Consider the following 18,186-nt stretch of genomic DNA (forward strand, 5'->3'; position numbering starts at 1 on the left):
GACAGGGATGAGAAAGGGTCTGGGAGACGGAATGGATCGTGACTTGAGTAGAAGTTATCTGGTGAACGTGAAGAAAACTAACCTAAGGGTAATGGAGTGCAGTAAAATTGTGTTAGGTGATTCAGAGGGAATCACATTAGGAAATGGTGCACTGAAAGTGGTGTACGTGTATTGCCCTTCGAGTAGCAAAATAGACGATGTTCATAGTAAAGAGGATATAAATGACAAACTGGCAATAAAAAGACACACCTTTCTGAGAGACAGAAATACTGTAACATCTGATATAAATGTTAGGAAGTCTTTTCTGAAATTATAGTTATTTATCTTGAGTGCTTTATGGATTGGAACGATAAGTAGTATAAAAGGTTTCGAAATGTGGGACTACAAAAGATTGCTGAAAATAAGATGAGCCAATTATGAAGAGGTTGAATTACTGAATTGGGGAGAAATTGTTTGTCACGAAACGTCCTGAGGCACCAAGGTGCAGTAAATTTGCTTATCGAGGGGAGGGTGGATGATGAAACACAGTGGAATCACACCACGTAGTGACTACATCAAATAGGTACGAGTTGATTTGGAGATGAAGAGGCTTCTACAGGAAAATTGGCACTGAAAACTGCATCGAACAAGTCACCGCTCTGAAGGCGACAACAACAACCGAAGCGATTACACGGGAATTCTCGAAAGGTGGCATTACGTACAGATAAATACATTAGAAAAAATCCTCTTCTGTTTTCTGGTAATGGGCTCAAGTGCTTACGCACATCTACTAAAAAAAGACGATCGGAATACTATGCTGCACGAGCAGCTGCGCGTTCGTAATCCTGATTCAAACTGTGACGTCGCACTGCTGGGCGAGGCACACCGGAACCGTAATTATGCAGCTATGGCGGGGAATAACCTCGAGACTCGTAAACACATGCACACCCACGCACGCAAAAACACGCACACACATACGCACACATACAGAGCAGTGTTTGGAGCTTACCGCCCCGCGAGTGCTGCTCAACTTAGAAAAGAGGCTTACCACAGCTTAGGTTGGCAAGTGGGTAACTACTTCTGCAGCGCCCCAGACGCCAACTAGTCCAGACCGTGTAGCACCCCCGCTCACCTCCCACCACCCGCCCCCTCTGACCAGATTTACCTCCTGCGCGGTGCATTTAACTTGCAGGAGAACAGGTGGGCGTAGCGAGCGCTTTAGCTGCACCGCAGCAGCAACGCTACCTGGAAAACTCGTAGCGACATGGCCACGTTTTTTTTTTTTTTTTTGCTTGCCTTTCCTTTTCAAGCAACGAGGTCAGGTGTTTTATTTTCTTGCAAATAAAAATTACATTTTCGCTACGGATGGGGAAGTAAATGAGTTGTGTCGCATCTGGGCACACATTTAACAAGAAATATTTGTATATGTGGTGAATATGTTTCACGGTTTCGGAATCTAAACGCCTGCTTGTAGTATCGAAGGATTCAGCTTAGAAAGTAAGTCATGTATCAACTACTGTCGATGGAGGCTCAACCTCTGTTGTATCTCTGTGAACTACCAATGAGTACTGTGGTGTCCCGATAGAGTGCCTCGTCTCCCGCCTTTTAGAATGCTGTCCGCACTGTCTTTCTCTCACAAACAGAGGTCCTTAGCAGTGGGATCCACCTTTTGAAATCACCTATGTGGTGATGTACACTCAAGCGCATAAGATACTGGTACAGGCATGCGTATTCAAATACAGAGATATGTAAACAGGCAGAATACGGCTTTACGGTCAGCAATGCCTATATAAGACAGCAAGTGTCTAGCGCAGTTGTTAGATCGATTACTGCTGCTGCAATGGCAGGTTATCAAGAGTTAAGTGAGTTTGAACGTGGTATTGTAGGCGGCGCACGAGCGATGGGACACACCATCTCCGAGGTAGCAATGAAGTGGGGATTTTCCCGTGCGACCTTTCCACGAGTGTAACGTGGATGTCAGGAATCCTGTAAAACATCAAATCTCCGACATCGTTGCGGCCGGAAAAAGATCCTGCAAGAATGGGACCTACGACGACTGAAGAGAATCGTTAAACGTGACAGATCTGCATCCCTTCCACAAATTGCTGCAGATCCAATGTTGGCAACTAGTGTCAGCGTGCAAACCATTCAAAGAAACATCATCGATTTGGGCTTTCGGAGCCGAAGGCCCACTCGTGTACCCTTGATGACTGCACGACACAAAGCTTCGCTCTTCGTCTGGGCCATCAGCATCGGCATTGGACTGTTGATGCCTGGAAATATGTTTCCTGGTTGGACGAGTCTCGTTTCAAATTGTATCGAGTGGATGGACGTGTACGGGTATGGAATCCATGGACCTGTATGTCAGCAGGGGACTGTACAGGCTGTTGTAGGCTCTGTAATGGTGTGGGGCGTGTACAGTTGGACTGATGTGGGATCCCTGATACGACTCTGATAGGTGACATGTACGTAAGCATCGTGTCTGATCACCTGCCTCCATTCATGTCCATTGTGCATTAGGACGGACATGGGCAATTCCAGTAAGACAATGCGACATCCCTCACGTCCAGAATTGCTACAGAGGGGCTCCAGGAACACTGTTCTGAGTTGAAACACTTCCGCTGGCCACCAAACTCCCCAGACGTGTACAATAACGAGCAATCTGAGATATCTTGCGACCTCCACTCCCTCGCATTCTTACGGATTTACGGACACGCTGCAGGATTTTGACGATCTCATTTTCCTCCAGCACTACTTCAGACATTAGTCGAGTCCATGCCACGTCGTGCTGAGACATTTCTGCGTGCTCTCGGGGGCCCCACATGGTTTTAAGCATGTTTACCTATTTCTTACGCTCTTCAGCATAGATTAAAGTCCCAAGTTTCACACCCTCCAGTCATTCGTGCTGCTGGGCTCTCGTTTGCGAGTAATCAACGAAAAAAATTCTGTAATGTGGCGTTATTCTCTTCAGCTTCGAAAAATGTGCGTTAGATAACTTACTTGAGCAGGGTAACAGTTGAGGTACAGGCCTCACGTGCCAGAGGTTGTAGTATCCGATCTCATCAGAAGCTCTGGAATTTTTTATTTTTAAATCTTTATCATCATGTAAATTTGCTTATCATTTTTATTCAGTTAATTGAATTACATGTAAATTTATATGTGATTTGCTTTGTCGGATCGTTTTAATCAGAGTGCTCTCATTTTTCTTCCTATAATTCTATTTCCACTTGGAATATTTGTGCTTGTGATTTTAATTATTTTTAAGTATTAACTTCGATTTAATTTCTTCCGTTTTATCACCCTATATTTTTGCCCATGTTATTCCATCCGCTATACGTTCTTCATTTTGGCTGAATTTCATTTTATGTATAACCCCATCTTTCGTTTAAACCTTTATCTGCGTAACTTTGTCGATAGTGGAATAAGAATTAATATTTTAAATATTTTTATGACGTTAAACACCCAAAAAAGTATATCATGTAACGAGAAATACGCAGTTTCAAAGGCTTTTGATTTTTAACATATTAATCGGTAGTTTCAAATGTCTGAATATTATGATATATAAAAAGAAATAACTATATGCACATGCACAAGGATCCCAAGTGCAAACTAATGACTGGAATAAAAATGAGAGCAGTTGGAAACGCTAATATATCGATTAAAATGATGTGTCAAAGCAATAAAAATAAAAAATACATATTATGCAATTAATTGAATGTAAATAACGTTCAAAGCCATTTCAGTACAGATTTAAAAGTGAAACATTACAAAGAATTTGATGCGAGCTAACCGACAACCTCTTGTACTTGTGGACTGTGTCTTCACCATCAACACGGCGCAACCAGTCTGTTTAACAGTTCTTCTTTTAAAGCTACAGTGCATTAAGCAAAATTCCAAAATTTTTTTCGTCTATTGCTGGTAAACGAGGGCCCATCAGGGAGAATGGCTGCATTGTACGAAACTTGGGACCTTAACTTACATCACCCTATACATGATTTAGAAACCTCGATACCACCGATGGATACCTAACCTTGTGAGTCGGTGTTCGTCGCCAAGTCCATTCGAGTCTCCCTGTAGCTATCCAGTGGACACGGCCCCTGTTGTGTGTCGCGCTGTTCACTCTAGCTCATTAGAAGACGCGCACCCGCTGCACTGCATTTTGAGGAAACTTACTGTAATCAAAAGGGTCGGGCTGGTGACGGACCGAGGCGAGCTGCGTCTAAGGAACTAGCTGTTTCCGACTTTGTTCACTGCGCAGCCAGCGGACCGCAAAAGACCATTAATTTGGTGGGACGCCTAGCTTAAAACATTGTCTTTCAGTCTTTCTGTGTCCCATAGCCAATTACTGGAGCATTGGCAGAAGACAAATCTTGGGTAAATTTATTTAAGTTGTAAGGTTGCAGATTACTGCCATTAGAATGAGATTTTCACTCTGCAGCGGAGTGTGCGCTGATATGAAACTTCCTGGCAGATTAAAACTGTGTGCCGGACCGAGACTCGAATTCGGGACCTTTGCCTTTCGCGGGTAAGTGCGGGTAGCTCAGCTGGCAGGGCACTAGCCCGTGAAAGGCAAAGGTCTCGAGTTCGAGTCTCGGTCCTGCACACAGTGTTTATCTGCCAGGAAGTTTCATATCAGCGCACACCGCTGCAGAGTGAAAATCTCACTCTGGAAACATCCCCCAGGCTGTGGCTAAGCCATGTCTCCGCAATATCCTTTCTTTCAGGAGTGCTAGTTCTGCAAGGTTCGCAGGAGAGCTTCTGTAAAGTTTGGAAGGTAGGAGACGAGGTACTGGCAGAAGTAAAGCTCTGAGGACGGGCCGTGAGTCGTGCTCGGGTAGCTCAGTTGGTAGAGCACTTGCCCGCGATAGGCAAAGGTCCCGAGTTCGAGTCTAGGTCCGGCACACAGTTTTAATCTGCCAGGAAGTTTCACTGCCATTAGGTTTGTTATTCGTACACTCATCCTAGGTTATGTCTTATGTTCTATTTATGCTCTGGATTCCGCACTGTTTGTTTTCCTTTCTACGTTTTTCAGAAATTTAACAGCTTTTATTGAGTAATTACAGGCTCTGTACGTAATCTGAAGTCTGTTCCCACATCTTTATTATTTGCTATTTTTTATCCATTCGTACTGTTTTATGAGAACTGCGTTATGAATGATACAGCTGGCGTGTACGGCAAGTTGCTGCGTGGAATTTTCGCCTGCATGAGGTGGGGTGCACGTCCAGTCCCGGTGACAGTGAATGACTAATGATTACACTAAAACACTGCCATAAATTAAAGTACCGTTTCCGAGCCTATCAGCAACTGGACTGTGCAGTTTTATTTGTTTGTGCAGTACTGGCTACAAGAAATAAAATTGTTTTTTTTCGAATAAATATTTTCCTGCTGCTGTTAAACCTTTCGGCGCGTAAGGTCGTGGTCCACGAGATTCTCCTGATCCTAACATTTCGACCGGAACCGCGCTAAACTTCTTTAGAGGCGTTGCTTCTCCGTTGAGTCTGCAAGACTCAGCGGAGGAGCGACGCCTCTGAAGATGTCCAGCTCAGATCTGGACGAAACATTAGAAAAAGAAGAGTTTCGCGGACCACGACCCTATAACCAGAATGGTTTACCAGCAGCAACGTCATCCAGTCGCGAAATCCTTCAATCTATATAATTTCTTGGCCTGGCAACTTCCATCCTAGCTTCTCGCTCTCAACCTTGCAGAAAGCCTTTCCTTTTTTGCCGACTGTGATTCGAATTCCTCACCCAGCCCGACAATCGATACAGAAGACAGGTCAGAGATATTCAGCCAATACCGCAGAAACAAAATAAAGCTGTTAGAGAACTGAAGTCTACTGAATGGAAAAAGGCAGAGGCAAAAATTTTATTTTTTTCTTGCTATTATGGATTGTAGAGAGAATTCATCTCTTCATCCTGTGCCCTCGCCCCATTTTGCACTTCATTTAAACGCTGGTATCTGCAAGGTATTGCAATCAAAGACACTGAAACTGAGAATTTCGCAAGTAGAGGCACAGTCTCTAGTCTTCGTTGTCGCCTCGCCTAGTGCGGCTGTTAAGCATCTTTAATTAAAGATGCTGCAGTCTTCTACATGAAACCTGGAATTTACCAACATCACTACTGTAAAAGATATTCTATGTTACCTCTGAAGCCTAAGAACATCAGAATTGTTCTATTCTGGTTTTGCTGAGGCAAACTATGTATGTAAAAAATTGGCAAAGTGAGGAATGCACTTAATTCTAAACTCAAACAGTTAAAACGACGACCCCCAGTATACGATAAACATATCATCGCCCACTTGCATGCTTCTCTTTTTACTCAATTATTCATTACTATTCAGTAATAACAGAACTCACAATAGGTAAAAGTGCAGTTGAAGATATAGAAAAAGCTAAGAGCAAATGTCAGGCTACCAGAAAAGAACTGATGCGCATCCACATCTCCATAGCGGATACTTTCCAGTCAGGACGAAGGATGGGAGCTCGGGAGCAGAGTCGATGTTCCCCATTTGTATTTCTGATATACGGTAATCCATCTGCTTCCTGATATGGGCGTTTATACACATTGCAGTTATAGAAGAACGACGTAAACAGATGACGAGTAGCTTAAGAGCTCTGGTTCAAAGCGATGATGTCACACGTATGAGAGTTAGAGCAAAGGAGTTGAACGACTAATAATAAAGAGGGAACTGGAATTCGTTAGTACGCTGTTTTTCTTTCAGAGTATCAGAATTTCTTCCTTTCGTCTATTACGTGGTCTCCAAATGCTGATTTTCCTCATTTCTGTAGACTCTCATCGGCTTCTTCTCAGTCCATTTTCTGTGCTGATCAGATCGTTGACTGCATTCAACAGGTCCTGCAATTATTCCTCATTTTCACTGGTAGCATTGTTATCAGTGAATCATGTAGTCCCGGCGGAGATTCGATTCCTCCCTCGGGCATGGGTGTGTGTGTTTGTCCTTAGGATAATTTAGGTTAAGTAGTGTGTAAGCTTAAGGACTGATGACCTTAGCAGTTAAGTCCCACTAGACTTCATACATTTGAACATTTGAATCTTATAACTGAGATCCTCTCACACAGACCTTTAATCCTACTCGTAAACCTTTCGTTTATGACTATCATTACTTCTTCGATCTGTAGACTGGACGGTGGAGTAAAAGAGACTGGAGTGGTGGCGTAATACCCTTATAAAATCAAAAATTGTCTGTTTGTTTTTGATTCTTATAATTCTGTGTTCGGTCTTATACAAAATATGAACTCTATGGGTCACATTTTTGGCCGGGAGTCCTCTTCCACGGAGATTGGCCACTTGATCAAAGTTTCTTTGCGAGGGGTGTTCAATAAGTAATGCAATACTTTTTTATCGGCATATTTCGGTCGAAAAAATGCGGGATCTGCTGTGGAAAGTCGTGGAATATTACTGCTTCAGCCCCTATAGCTTCAAAAGTTCTGGTAGGTGGCGGTCCTGTAGGTACCTTCCAAAATGGCTTCTGCAACGGAGGTGCGTGGCAAGCAGACAGCAGTCCTTGAATTCCAGAGTATCACAGATATTCATAGGCGCTTGCACAGTGTCTGCGGAGACCTAGCAGTGAACAAAAGTACGGTGAGTCGTTGGGCGCGGCGCCTTTCATCACCGAAACGAGGGGTTACACCGACGTGTCAGATCTCACACGTAGTGGTCAGCCGTAGACAGCTGTGACTCCTGCAGTGTTGGGACTTACGGACGCTATCATTGAAGTGGCTCGACAGATCGCAATCAAACACCTCAATGCACATCCGTACGTCTCTGTTGGCTTGCGCACCCCAGTGTGGCTAACAAACTTTCATCGGTCTGTTTTTCTTCATTCACCCTTCGGCCTGGGTCTCGCATTGTCGGACTTCCATCTGTTTGGCCCAATGAGTGATGCACTCCACGTGGACGATGGAGAGGTTACTGATGCAGCAAGACGTTGGCTCCGACCAGCAGAGTGGTACCATGCGGGCATATGGACCCTCCCAGTAACATGGTGTAAAGCCGTCGCGTGGAAGAGATTATGTTGAAAAACAGAGTTTTGTAGCTAAAAGAGTGGGGAACAATATGGTATATCGGAATACTGAATAAAACCAATCTGCTTTCAGAAAAAAATGTGTTTCATTACTTACTGAAGGCCACTCTTATTTGACGCTGATACGTGATTCCTTAATCGTACCACACTTACACACCATATCTTAAATACCATAAAAGAGGAAGCGGGATGGAATCATGGTTGGCAGTCACAATTTATAATTAAGACAATTTATTGACATTACTCTTTTAAAAAATTTGACAATTACAAATTGTGGACGAGCCATTGGATAAAACTTTGCAAATACAGTTAGAAACCCAACGTACTCAGTACTCTAACATACAATTCCAAATTAAGATAACAGGGTTACTGACAAACTCCCAAATATCACTTCCCTCAAAATAGATATAATGAAACAGTTAGAGGTAAATGGCGACTTAATAACACTTGAACACTAGTGCCAAGCTAAGATGTCATTACATAACATGATAGAACCACTTAAATCAAGAAACTACAACAGAAACACTGATCTTAGAAACATAAATATTCACGTACTCAGACGTGTTAAAAAAAATTATTAGAAAAAGCTGCACAAAGAACTCAGCAGATGTCATGCAGTTTACTGTTTAGCCAGTTGCCAGTCCCTAATATTTAAGAAAACAAGTTCATACACAAACAGGTTGCATACAATATATATCTATATATATATATATATATATATACCAGCTGGGGATTTTCTCTGCCTCGGGATGGCTAGGTGTTGTGTGATGTCCTTAGGTTAGTTAGGTTTAAGTAGTTCTAAGTTCTAGCTGTTAAGTCCCATAGTGCTCAGAGCCATTGGAACCATATATACCAGCTTAACCCGCCTTGACGGAAGGAAGATAAATATTAAACTTAGAAGGACGATATGTGAACAACTCCGGTAGTGGCCAGGTTCTTAAACACTGCCAGGCCTGGACCTCGGATAGCATTTCACTCCCCGCCAAGGCGCTGGCACAATTGAAAGTTTCTGCCCGAATCACAAAGACATTCCAATAACTCTGAAGCATAGAAACACTCGAGAGAACGTTTGACTCACTTACACAAGGACAACTGTATTAGTAGAATGCAGGCCTTAAAAACGGCAACATAAAATAATTTGATTGCAAGAGATACAAAGCACTAGTAAAACTTCTGAGAAGATTTCAAATAACGGCCACCATTTAACTAGACCAACTGAACTCTTCCACACCGTCTTAAGGTTCAACGAAGAAAGTCTCACCATAATAATAAGTTTAAAATCTCTGAATGCGTCGGTGAACAAACAATTAAGATGACTTACTCCGTATCAGGTACACAATACGAGGGAGCGGGTTCCACAGCTTCACCGTTTCCCTTCAAATTTTGTTCCCAGCGAAGTCACAGAACTTTTATCTCCAAGATGCTCATGTCAGCAAAACGCCCAACCAATTCACACCACAACGTGTAATGGCCATCACGCTCGTTCGTCAGCCGTTGACACTCGTCTCCCCGCGAATGTCTCGAGATCTCGAGGGTTACCCGCCGAAGGCTAACAACCAACTCGCTTCGCCTGCCAAGCCACAAGATAAGACACGCGAAAAGCAAAGATAGCGTACCTCAACCACGATCGATCTCAACGATACATGAACAAAATAAGACTGGAGCCACCTCGCCATGGCTTAGACGCGACTTCGGAGAATTGCACGTCCACAATGATGAAAGGACACACACAAACACACACACACACACACACACACACACATATACACACGAGACGAGCTTGCGCGCACGCATTCCAGAGTGGAGGTAAGTTCTGACTGGGCTGGGAATCGAACCCGGAGTAAGGCAAGAAAAAAGGAATAAAAGTGAGATAGTGTTAATACTTTCATCCTTCTTTACCCCCTCTGCATTACAGCAGATGACGTGTCATTGAGCACATGCAGTACACGTGAGGTGCCTAGTTGTTTCCACTGCCCTGTGTGGAATACATAAGTTCTTGTACACTTCACTAACCTGCTGTCTTCATGATGATGATGTCCCCAGCGCAGAAAACAGCACGCAGGTCGTGGATTCTTTTTCTTGAGGCTGAAATTAACTTCGCAAGGAACTGCTGCTACGAATAAACTATAACTCATTTGGGATGCCACTCGCGTTTTTATTGATATAGACACGAGAAACTGTTCTTGATCACAACGTACTGAACATATCTTTCCACAGTCATTACATCTGGCTAAAATAACATGAAATAAATCCTGCCACAGATGACATGTCTGTCTACTGGAACGGTCAGAACTGGAGAGCCGGACTGCCCGAGACACTTCGCGCGCCAAGCCAGCAAGGCGTGACCCGAAGACCACCGAAGTGCATCGGCAGTAGTATCGTCAGTCTTTTGTTTTAGTAATACTTTTATTTTAATAATTTTGAAATGACTGATTGATAGCTGGCTTTTGAGAGACGTTTATTTAAAAATGAATTAATTTGGATGACAGGTTTAATTAATAATAGCAACTAAAGTTGAACGTTTTGGCGCCCTACCGCCGCGTCATGCTGGCGGTCTTTCTCACGGGAATGGTACCGAATCTAACATCTGTCACCGGTACCTCATCCCACATTGCGTCATCTCTATGCTTCTTGCATCTCCACTGCCCTGGGAATAGCTTCCTGGAGACTAATATGATGGCTCAATAAGCCAGAAATGTTACAGGGGTCCTGTGGTGCAGAGTCATCAACGCTAACCCCAAGACCAAGAAATGCTGATTGTATTTGTACAAACAATATATCACCCATCTTTCCTTATAATGTACATCTATTTTTCCAAGAATTTCAACACCAAGCGTTATTTTACGTCGTCGAAGTCATTTTCTTGGACGTCACATCCTTTGTGTGTGTCCCGTTTTTCTTCAGACCTGTCCAGTATTATGAAACGCAACGTCATGAGGGCCTCTTTGGTGAGTTCACCTTTCTTGAAGCCAGACTGACCGCCATCCAACATATCATGAATTCTCTTTTCCGTTCTTCTGTATACGATTCTTGTCAGCAACTTGTTTCGAGCGATCTGAAACAGGGATATAAATATAGTTCCCAAGTGCTATGATGTTGCTTACCGCCATTTGCGTATCTCAGAGCCAGAGTGCGCTGTGACCTCCGCACTGCCAGAGTGCAGCAGCTCCTCGGAGGCCTGCTATGTGCAGAGCGGGCTCGCGCAGCGGCTAACAGCCCCTGTCCCCCCTCCCCCCCCCCCCCGCCCTTACTCATACCCCGCTCCAGTTGCTGCGCAGACCGCCACCAAGCCTCTCTGGCCAGAGGGCGCAAAGTATAGCCAACTAGTAGGCGGCGGTGCCGTGATAGGCTTATCGCACTGCTGCTTGTACATTGACTGATACATTGTACTTACCCTTTTTTAATCCCTGACGCGAACAGAGGGGTGTTACAAGCTCAACGTCTGTATCAGTGTATCTTTATGTGGCTTCATAGTTCACAAAAGAGAAGACAGATTTTAATTCTATTTTTTTTTAATTTGACAGGTATTTTAATCTGGATGTCTCTTAGCTATGTTCCAAGAAAGTCTGTTCAGCTGTTTAAATTTCATCAGGTAAATTAAGTAAAAATATTTCCCCCTCAGCATGCTGTTTTCTTACGCGCAACACAATACGTAAGAGCTACATCAGGTTACGTAGTAACATACTGTAGAACTCAAAAACGTTCAAATAAAAGCCCAGGACAACAAATGTTTATCTTTTACGGCTCGCCAAGAATGATGATTTTTTGCTTTAAAATTCGCCATTTTATCACCTAAAAAGCAGACGTTTGGATCAAAATACTGTAACCTTCATGTATAAATAAAAATGAAAATAATTAAATTAGGGTAATTAAATTTTGACGTATGAAAACTGATAAATCTTGCATAATGAAAAACTGAAAAATTTTGACGTAAGCAGCGCTACGCCAAGGCCCTGTGAAATCAGTCTGACACTGTCCGCCGGCCGGAGTGGCCGTGCGGTTCTACGCGCTTCAGTTTGGAACCGCGTGACCGCTACGGTCGCAGGTTCGAATCCTGCCTCGGGCATGGATGTGTGTGATGTCCTTAGGTTAGTTAGGTTTAAGTAGTTCTACGTTCTAGGGGACTGATGACCTCAGATGTTAAGTCCCATAGTGCTCAGAGCCATTTTTTTTCTCTGCCCGTGAGAAATAAACTGAAAAGTTCTTACCTTTTGATGGTGTCTCCGGATGACGCTATCTGTACATCTGCTCGTAAATGGCACTGCTTAGTGCAATGCTGGCCGATCTACTAACAGTGGATAACATTTGTCTGATATCTGAATTACAAGAAAAACTGACCCTACTTAGTGACACAGCTGGTCGTCTGATTACCAAAGAGCGCATGACTATGATGTGACAAAATTTCTGGAATATTTTAGTTTAGATAAATGACTGGATCGGGACTGGCAATGACTTAGGAGAAATTATTCTTTTATAGTTGACTGGTAAAAACAATTACATTCTGAATTTTTTTTTACTTAATTGATAAAGATCTACAATCCATTACACGGGAAAATTGAATAATTTTACAAATCTGGGTCAACTGGTGCTGAAGAATCACAAAAGAAAAGATTGAACCAAACTCATATTAACATTTCAGACAAGTAGCTTATCTACGCGCATGCCAATAAAAATAATAAAATTTACCTTACAATAGATGGTTGACCTAATTACACTGTTGATTTTTCATTATCTTAACAATTATTCATTTATTCATCATCATCTCATTCCATGGTATCACTTAGCTCTGCGGATGATCACAATTATTATTCAGTTCTATATAATAAAATTTTACAATTTTTCCTGCACAGTGACTTTAACAACTACAAACTATAAACTGCGCTGTACCAGTGACAGACTACAACTACACTGTAGCAGCGAGCGACTGCAACTGCCGCAGAGACTGCTCTGACCTGCGACTCTATTGCAGCTCTCTTTTAACAGGGGCAAAGATATTTTGTGTCTCAGGCAGCGCCTGTGAATTGTCATTCTAGCAAGTGAGCAATACATCGAGATTACATTTGCTCCAGCAGGGTGGTGAACTCTTATATTAAAGTAAAATGGGCATTACATATTATTTTTTACTACTTAGAGGGTTTTTCTGTCAAAGCTTTTTTTAATTTTAATTTAAGTTTTCTGATTAGAGACGCGATCTCAGGTGCCTCATGTGTTGCTAACTGAACTATGACTCGATTTCAGCCGATCGAGAACTGCAGATGGCGACAAGCGTTGGGTAAGAAAGTCGTGCGACGTTAATGCTCTGCATTTAATGTGACAAAGGGGAAAACATACGGCTCTGAACAAAGTTTGGACCGTAAAAATCCTATGGACGAGCCGTACGACGTCTGTTTACGCCCTGTACCAGTGTTAGTAAAATAATTTACTAAAAGATGATCATGCGGTCGAACAGCTAATAGTAGACAAGTTATGCGAATTACAAATTAATGAACACAAACAGAGAAACATTTGAAATAAACGTACAGCAACACTGCAGACTGAAATTTCAAGAACAGATGGCCGATTCAGTACGAAGTAAACTCTTTCTGTTTAAGCCCTGTTCCTGTGTTAGTAAAATGATTTACTAAAAGGTGATCATGCGGTCGAACAGTTAATGGTAGACAAGTTATGGGAATTATAAATTAATGAACATAAACAGAGAAACATTTCTAATAAACGTAGGCAACACTGCAGACTGAAATTTCAAGAACACATTGCGCATTCAGTACGGTGTAAACTACTGCTGAATTGTGATCCTACAAAGCAGCTATTTTATATGTAAATAAAGCTAATTACTGAAACATATCAACAGAACTTGAATTATCTAGAGTGACACGAAAGATTACAGAATCTCCACTAAAATGAAAGTGTGACGTTTGACCAATACACAAGTTCCTCACCCGCATTCTTAGACGCCCGTAACCAAGACCCGATAAGTCATCCGAAGTGTCTCTACCTGAATAAAATCACACCACTCTGCCGTATTCTCTGATGGCAGAAAGCTATTGCCTCTCATTTTCGCTCAGTGCCCAGAACTGCTCTCTTTTCTCTTCCGTCCCTCCTGCTTCCAGAAGCACCTATTTCCCCATCAACATCCACCAACGTCATCATACCTCTGTAGCTCCGTACCAGGTTACACACTTCGTACAACGCTTTGACATACACATAAACAGCACTAATGGTCAGGTTATGTCATGATGTGTCTGCTGACAGCAGTTTTTACCGTTTTTACTTGCAGATTTGTGCTTCTGCCGCACCCTCATTTATACTGTTATGTGCCTGCTAATTATCATTTGTTATCATTTTTAATTGCATATCTCATTAACACTGACATACTTGCACTTTAACCGCACCCCTACTTTTATTATGATCAACACTGACTACGGATTAAAAAATCGATTCACTAATAACTGAATACTGCTTCATTTTTTCAGTGTAAGTGTAGGGAACGGTCTGCTTCGACACCCTTATATACAGGGTGTAAATTCTAAGTTGACAAACCAGAATAACTCGAAGAATAAGCTTCTCACGAAAAAATGTGTAGAATCCAAAGTTGATTATTTTCGAGGGGGGACATCTGCTGGTGCTAAAATTATCCCGCCGCCCCAGCCCCCTGGGAGTGGGGACGGAGGCAACGTAAAAATTTCAAATGGGACTCCCATTTTTTATTGCAGAATCAGATTCTACATAATAAACTACCTACATTTTGTCTTAAACATTTGTTTTGATTCTTGGTAGTTGGTGCTGTAATTCAAGAAAGTCCATGTTCTCATTGTTGAGTGGAAAATGATTGTTGTTGTTGTTGTGGTCTTCAGTCCTGAGACTGGTTTGATGCAGCTCTCCATGCTACTCTATCCTGTGCAAGCTTCTTCATCTCCCATTACCTACTGCAACCTACATCCTTCTGAATCTGCTTAGTGTATTGATCTCTTGGTCTCCCTCTACGATTTTTACCCTCCACGCTGCCCTCCAATGCTAAATTTGTGATCCCTTGATGCCTCAAGACCTGATTACGGATAAATAAAAAGTACTTATTTACTTACTAAATTTTGAATCGCTAAAGCTAAAACTCTCCCTCTCTCCCCATAGGGTGAGGTTTGAGAGTGAAGAATTAGGGAGTTACAAATGTGGAAACCAGGGGCTGGGGTGGCAGTCTAATTTTAGTACCAGCATATGTCCCCGTCGAAAATAATCAACTTTGGATTCTACACATTTTTTCGCGTGAAACTCATTCTTCGCGTTATTCTGGTTTGTCAACTTAAAATTTACATCATGTATGTAAACTCACTATTATATAATGTTTTATATTCGTTGTTTGTACATGGTGATGGCTTCTTTGCAACACAGTTACCGGACATTTTTTATTGTGTATCTTAAAATCATTTATCACCTAGTGTTTGTAAACATTTGCGGTGGAATGAATGGTTTGATTGTGAATATGTTCATGACTGCCCTTGGTAATTTTGTATACGGTGCATTCCATTCGATTGACTGACTCACTGCTCCGCCATTTGCTGTGCCAGCCTTCCTGGCTCATTCCAGTTTATTAAAGTGTCTGCTATGTCTGTCATTAGCCAGCTAATCCTCTCTTGTCCATGGGCCTTCTCAGCATCTGCTCAGCGGAAACCATTTCCAACCTCCTTCTCCTCACTCTGACTTAAAATCTACTTAACTAATTGTTATGTCACCCTGCAGTTCTGGGATTCTCCTGACACCCATTAAGTTAAGGTCTTCTATTGTAAGCGCTTCCCGGTCGCACTTGCTGGGCGGACACTATATCTTGACCGCACAACAGATATTAACTACTTGTTATGGTCAGTTACATCCTAGGGCTTCTTCCTAGAGTAGGTACTTGATAGTGGCCATACTTCCAGCCAACACACAATCTGCAGAAAGTGAGCTCGCGTGTGGGACAACTCGAGGCTTTTCCCCCATTATGGTGACATTCGCTGATCCCGCTGCGCCGACCTTCACGTACAAGCGCCGCCTTTAACGATTTTATAGAGACAATCAAATAATTTTTCTTTGTGAAGATTGTTGTATTGTTTCTGAAAATATACACAACTCAAAGTTATGTTGTGAGCCTTTCAACCAGTTCTCGAAACACATTTCTACATTTTTATAGTTGTACTTCAAGAATTTTGTCTACAGCTCCTCGAAGTGATGAAAACTGCAGCAGATGAATTTTAATTTTTTGTTTGCAAGAGAAGAAATATGAGCCGTTAGGTGATATTCTGGATGAGTACGGGCAATGAGACATTAACCAGACACAAGTATATAGACTGTCACAAGTATATAGACCGTCTCATGCTACAGTAGTACATTATTTAGACCATACGTGTTTAACTTTTTTCAAAGAATCTTCAGTAATTACAATAGCAATGTCCTTATTCTTATCAATCTTTTTGTCAAGATCGTAAAATGTTCGCGTTTTCTAATTTACTATTATTTATTGCTAAACAGTATTTTTTTTGGTCATTAGCCTTCCGACTGGTTTGATGCGCCGCCACAAATTCCTGTCCTGTTCCTACCACTTCTCCTTTGCAACCTAAGTCCTCAATTATTTGCTGGATGTATTCCAATCTCTGTTGTATTATATTTAAAAAGTTACTTGAAATTTTTGGTTTCCTGCGCCATCACTAATGTTCTGCTACATATAAGTGTTCGATTTTAATACACGACACTTCCACTGACACTGAATATACTTCTGTTTTCATGTTGTGTAGATTCACTTGCGACCCGTTCTTATCTTTTGATGTCGTTGCAACCGATGGTCTTTTCTTGTGGTTTTGAAGTTGTGGAAGCGTCTGATACTCCTCTGAGTATATGTTTATATCTTTCTATAGATATAAGTGTGTGTGCGTGTGTGTGTTTGTGTGTGTGTGTGTGTGTGTGTGTGTGTGTGTATGTGTGTGTGTGTGTTCTCGTGATATACCAGCCTGGCACCGGATCCGTTTTTTCTAAGAAAAGCATTTCCCGCGAAAAACGGCGTTTCACCCATGTTTTTGTTTGAGCAGAGAGACCGCTCTGTAAAAAATATATTTATTCTGCGCTGGCCAGATGCCTGGCACCGTTCACTGTACTGACCCTTTTCAGGTACTGACCCTGGGGCCTGACGTAGCGTGGTCACGGCTAATGGGATCTTGACCGCTTGCCGGCCAACACAGGGTCATGCAAAGGTCTAACTGCCACTGTCCTGGTCGCTCCACCCGCTCCGAGAGGAAGCACTCGTGCCCACTCTCCTTGCCATATTGTTTTCGTGCCTACTCTTCCTGTTACATTGCTGTCGTAGGTACTTTTGTCATCACTCGTCCTGTAGCCATCGCATTGCCGCTTTGCGATCGGTCCTTACGATGTTGCCGTCATCCCAGGCATTCCATTTTTCTCAAAGTTCAAAGTTTGCAATAAGCTGAACTTGTAACACTTCTGGAGAAGATGTTCTGAGATCCCCATCTGGAAAGTTGCAGTAACTTTAGAAAAACCCAACAGTGATCATATTCTCACCCAGTCTTCATACGGAGGAATTGCTTTTTTCTCTTCTGAAATTCAGAATACAAAAGGCTCAAAATTCTTCCATTACATCCCACTCGAGCATATCTTTCGTAACCTTGGGTCAATTTCAGCTAGTGATGCATAAAATCTTAACAAGAAATTTATGTTAGGAAACTGTTTAAGATTTCTGTGTTTTAGTTAAAACAGATAAGACTTTCCATGTCTTAAGGACAATAATGTTGAGTGGTGCTGCGTCTTATATGCGCACTACACATGAATCCTAACTTTTATACCAGTACAATGCATCTCTACATAATTAACCGTCATTTATCGGAGACTAGTACTTTGAGACAATATATATAAAAGGTAGCTTTTCGTGTTTCTCTCTATTCCTTAACAAGCCATCCACACACATTATAAAAATGGAAGCACATGTATGTATGTATGTTCCACATCTCCTCTTAAACTACTTGTCCGATTTCAAGCTAGCTTGGTATGTATATTACTTACTGTGTGGAAAGAAACTCTGTGGGGGTAAGACCACGTACCTATCAAAGGAGCGCAAGTTGCTGTGGAAGAGCAGTATAGCTCACGACGCTCGAATTCGTAGACCTCATTCATCCAATATTTGAGAA

The 18,186-nt window shown here is 42.2% G+C and overlaps 1 protein-coding gene across 1 annotated transcript in view; it reads left to right on the forward strand.

The window, feature by feature from the left end:
- The first annotated feature begins 793 nt into the window (after positions 1 to 793).
- Positions 794 to 18,186, forward strand: part of LOC126234901 (uncharacterized) — a 447,962-nt gene continuing 430,569 nt past the window's right edge. The window contains exon 1 of the mRNA XM_049943641.1: positions 794 to 911. Within this exon, the coding sequence (XP_049799598.1) occupies positions 794 to 911 (118 nt within the window). The remainder of the gene's footprint in view (positions 912 to 18,186) is intronic.

Source organism: Schistocerca nitens, chromosome 2, assembly GCF_023898315.1.
Source record: "Schistocerca nitens isolate TAMUIC-IGC-003100 chromosome 2, iqSchNite1.1, whole genome shotgun sequence".
In the NCBI taxonomy this organism is placed as follows: domain Eukaryota; kingdom Metazoa; phylum Arthropoda; class Insecta; order Orthoptera; family Acrididae; genus Schistocerca; species Schistocerca nitens.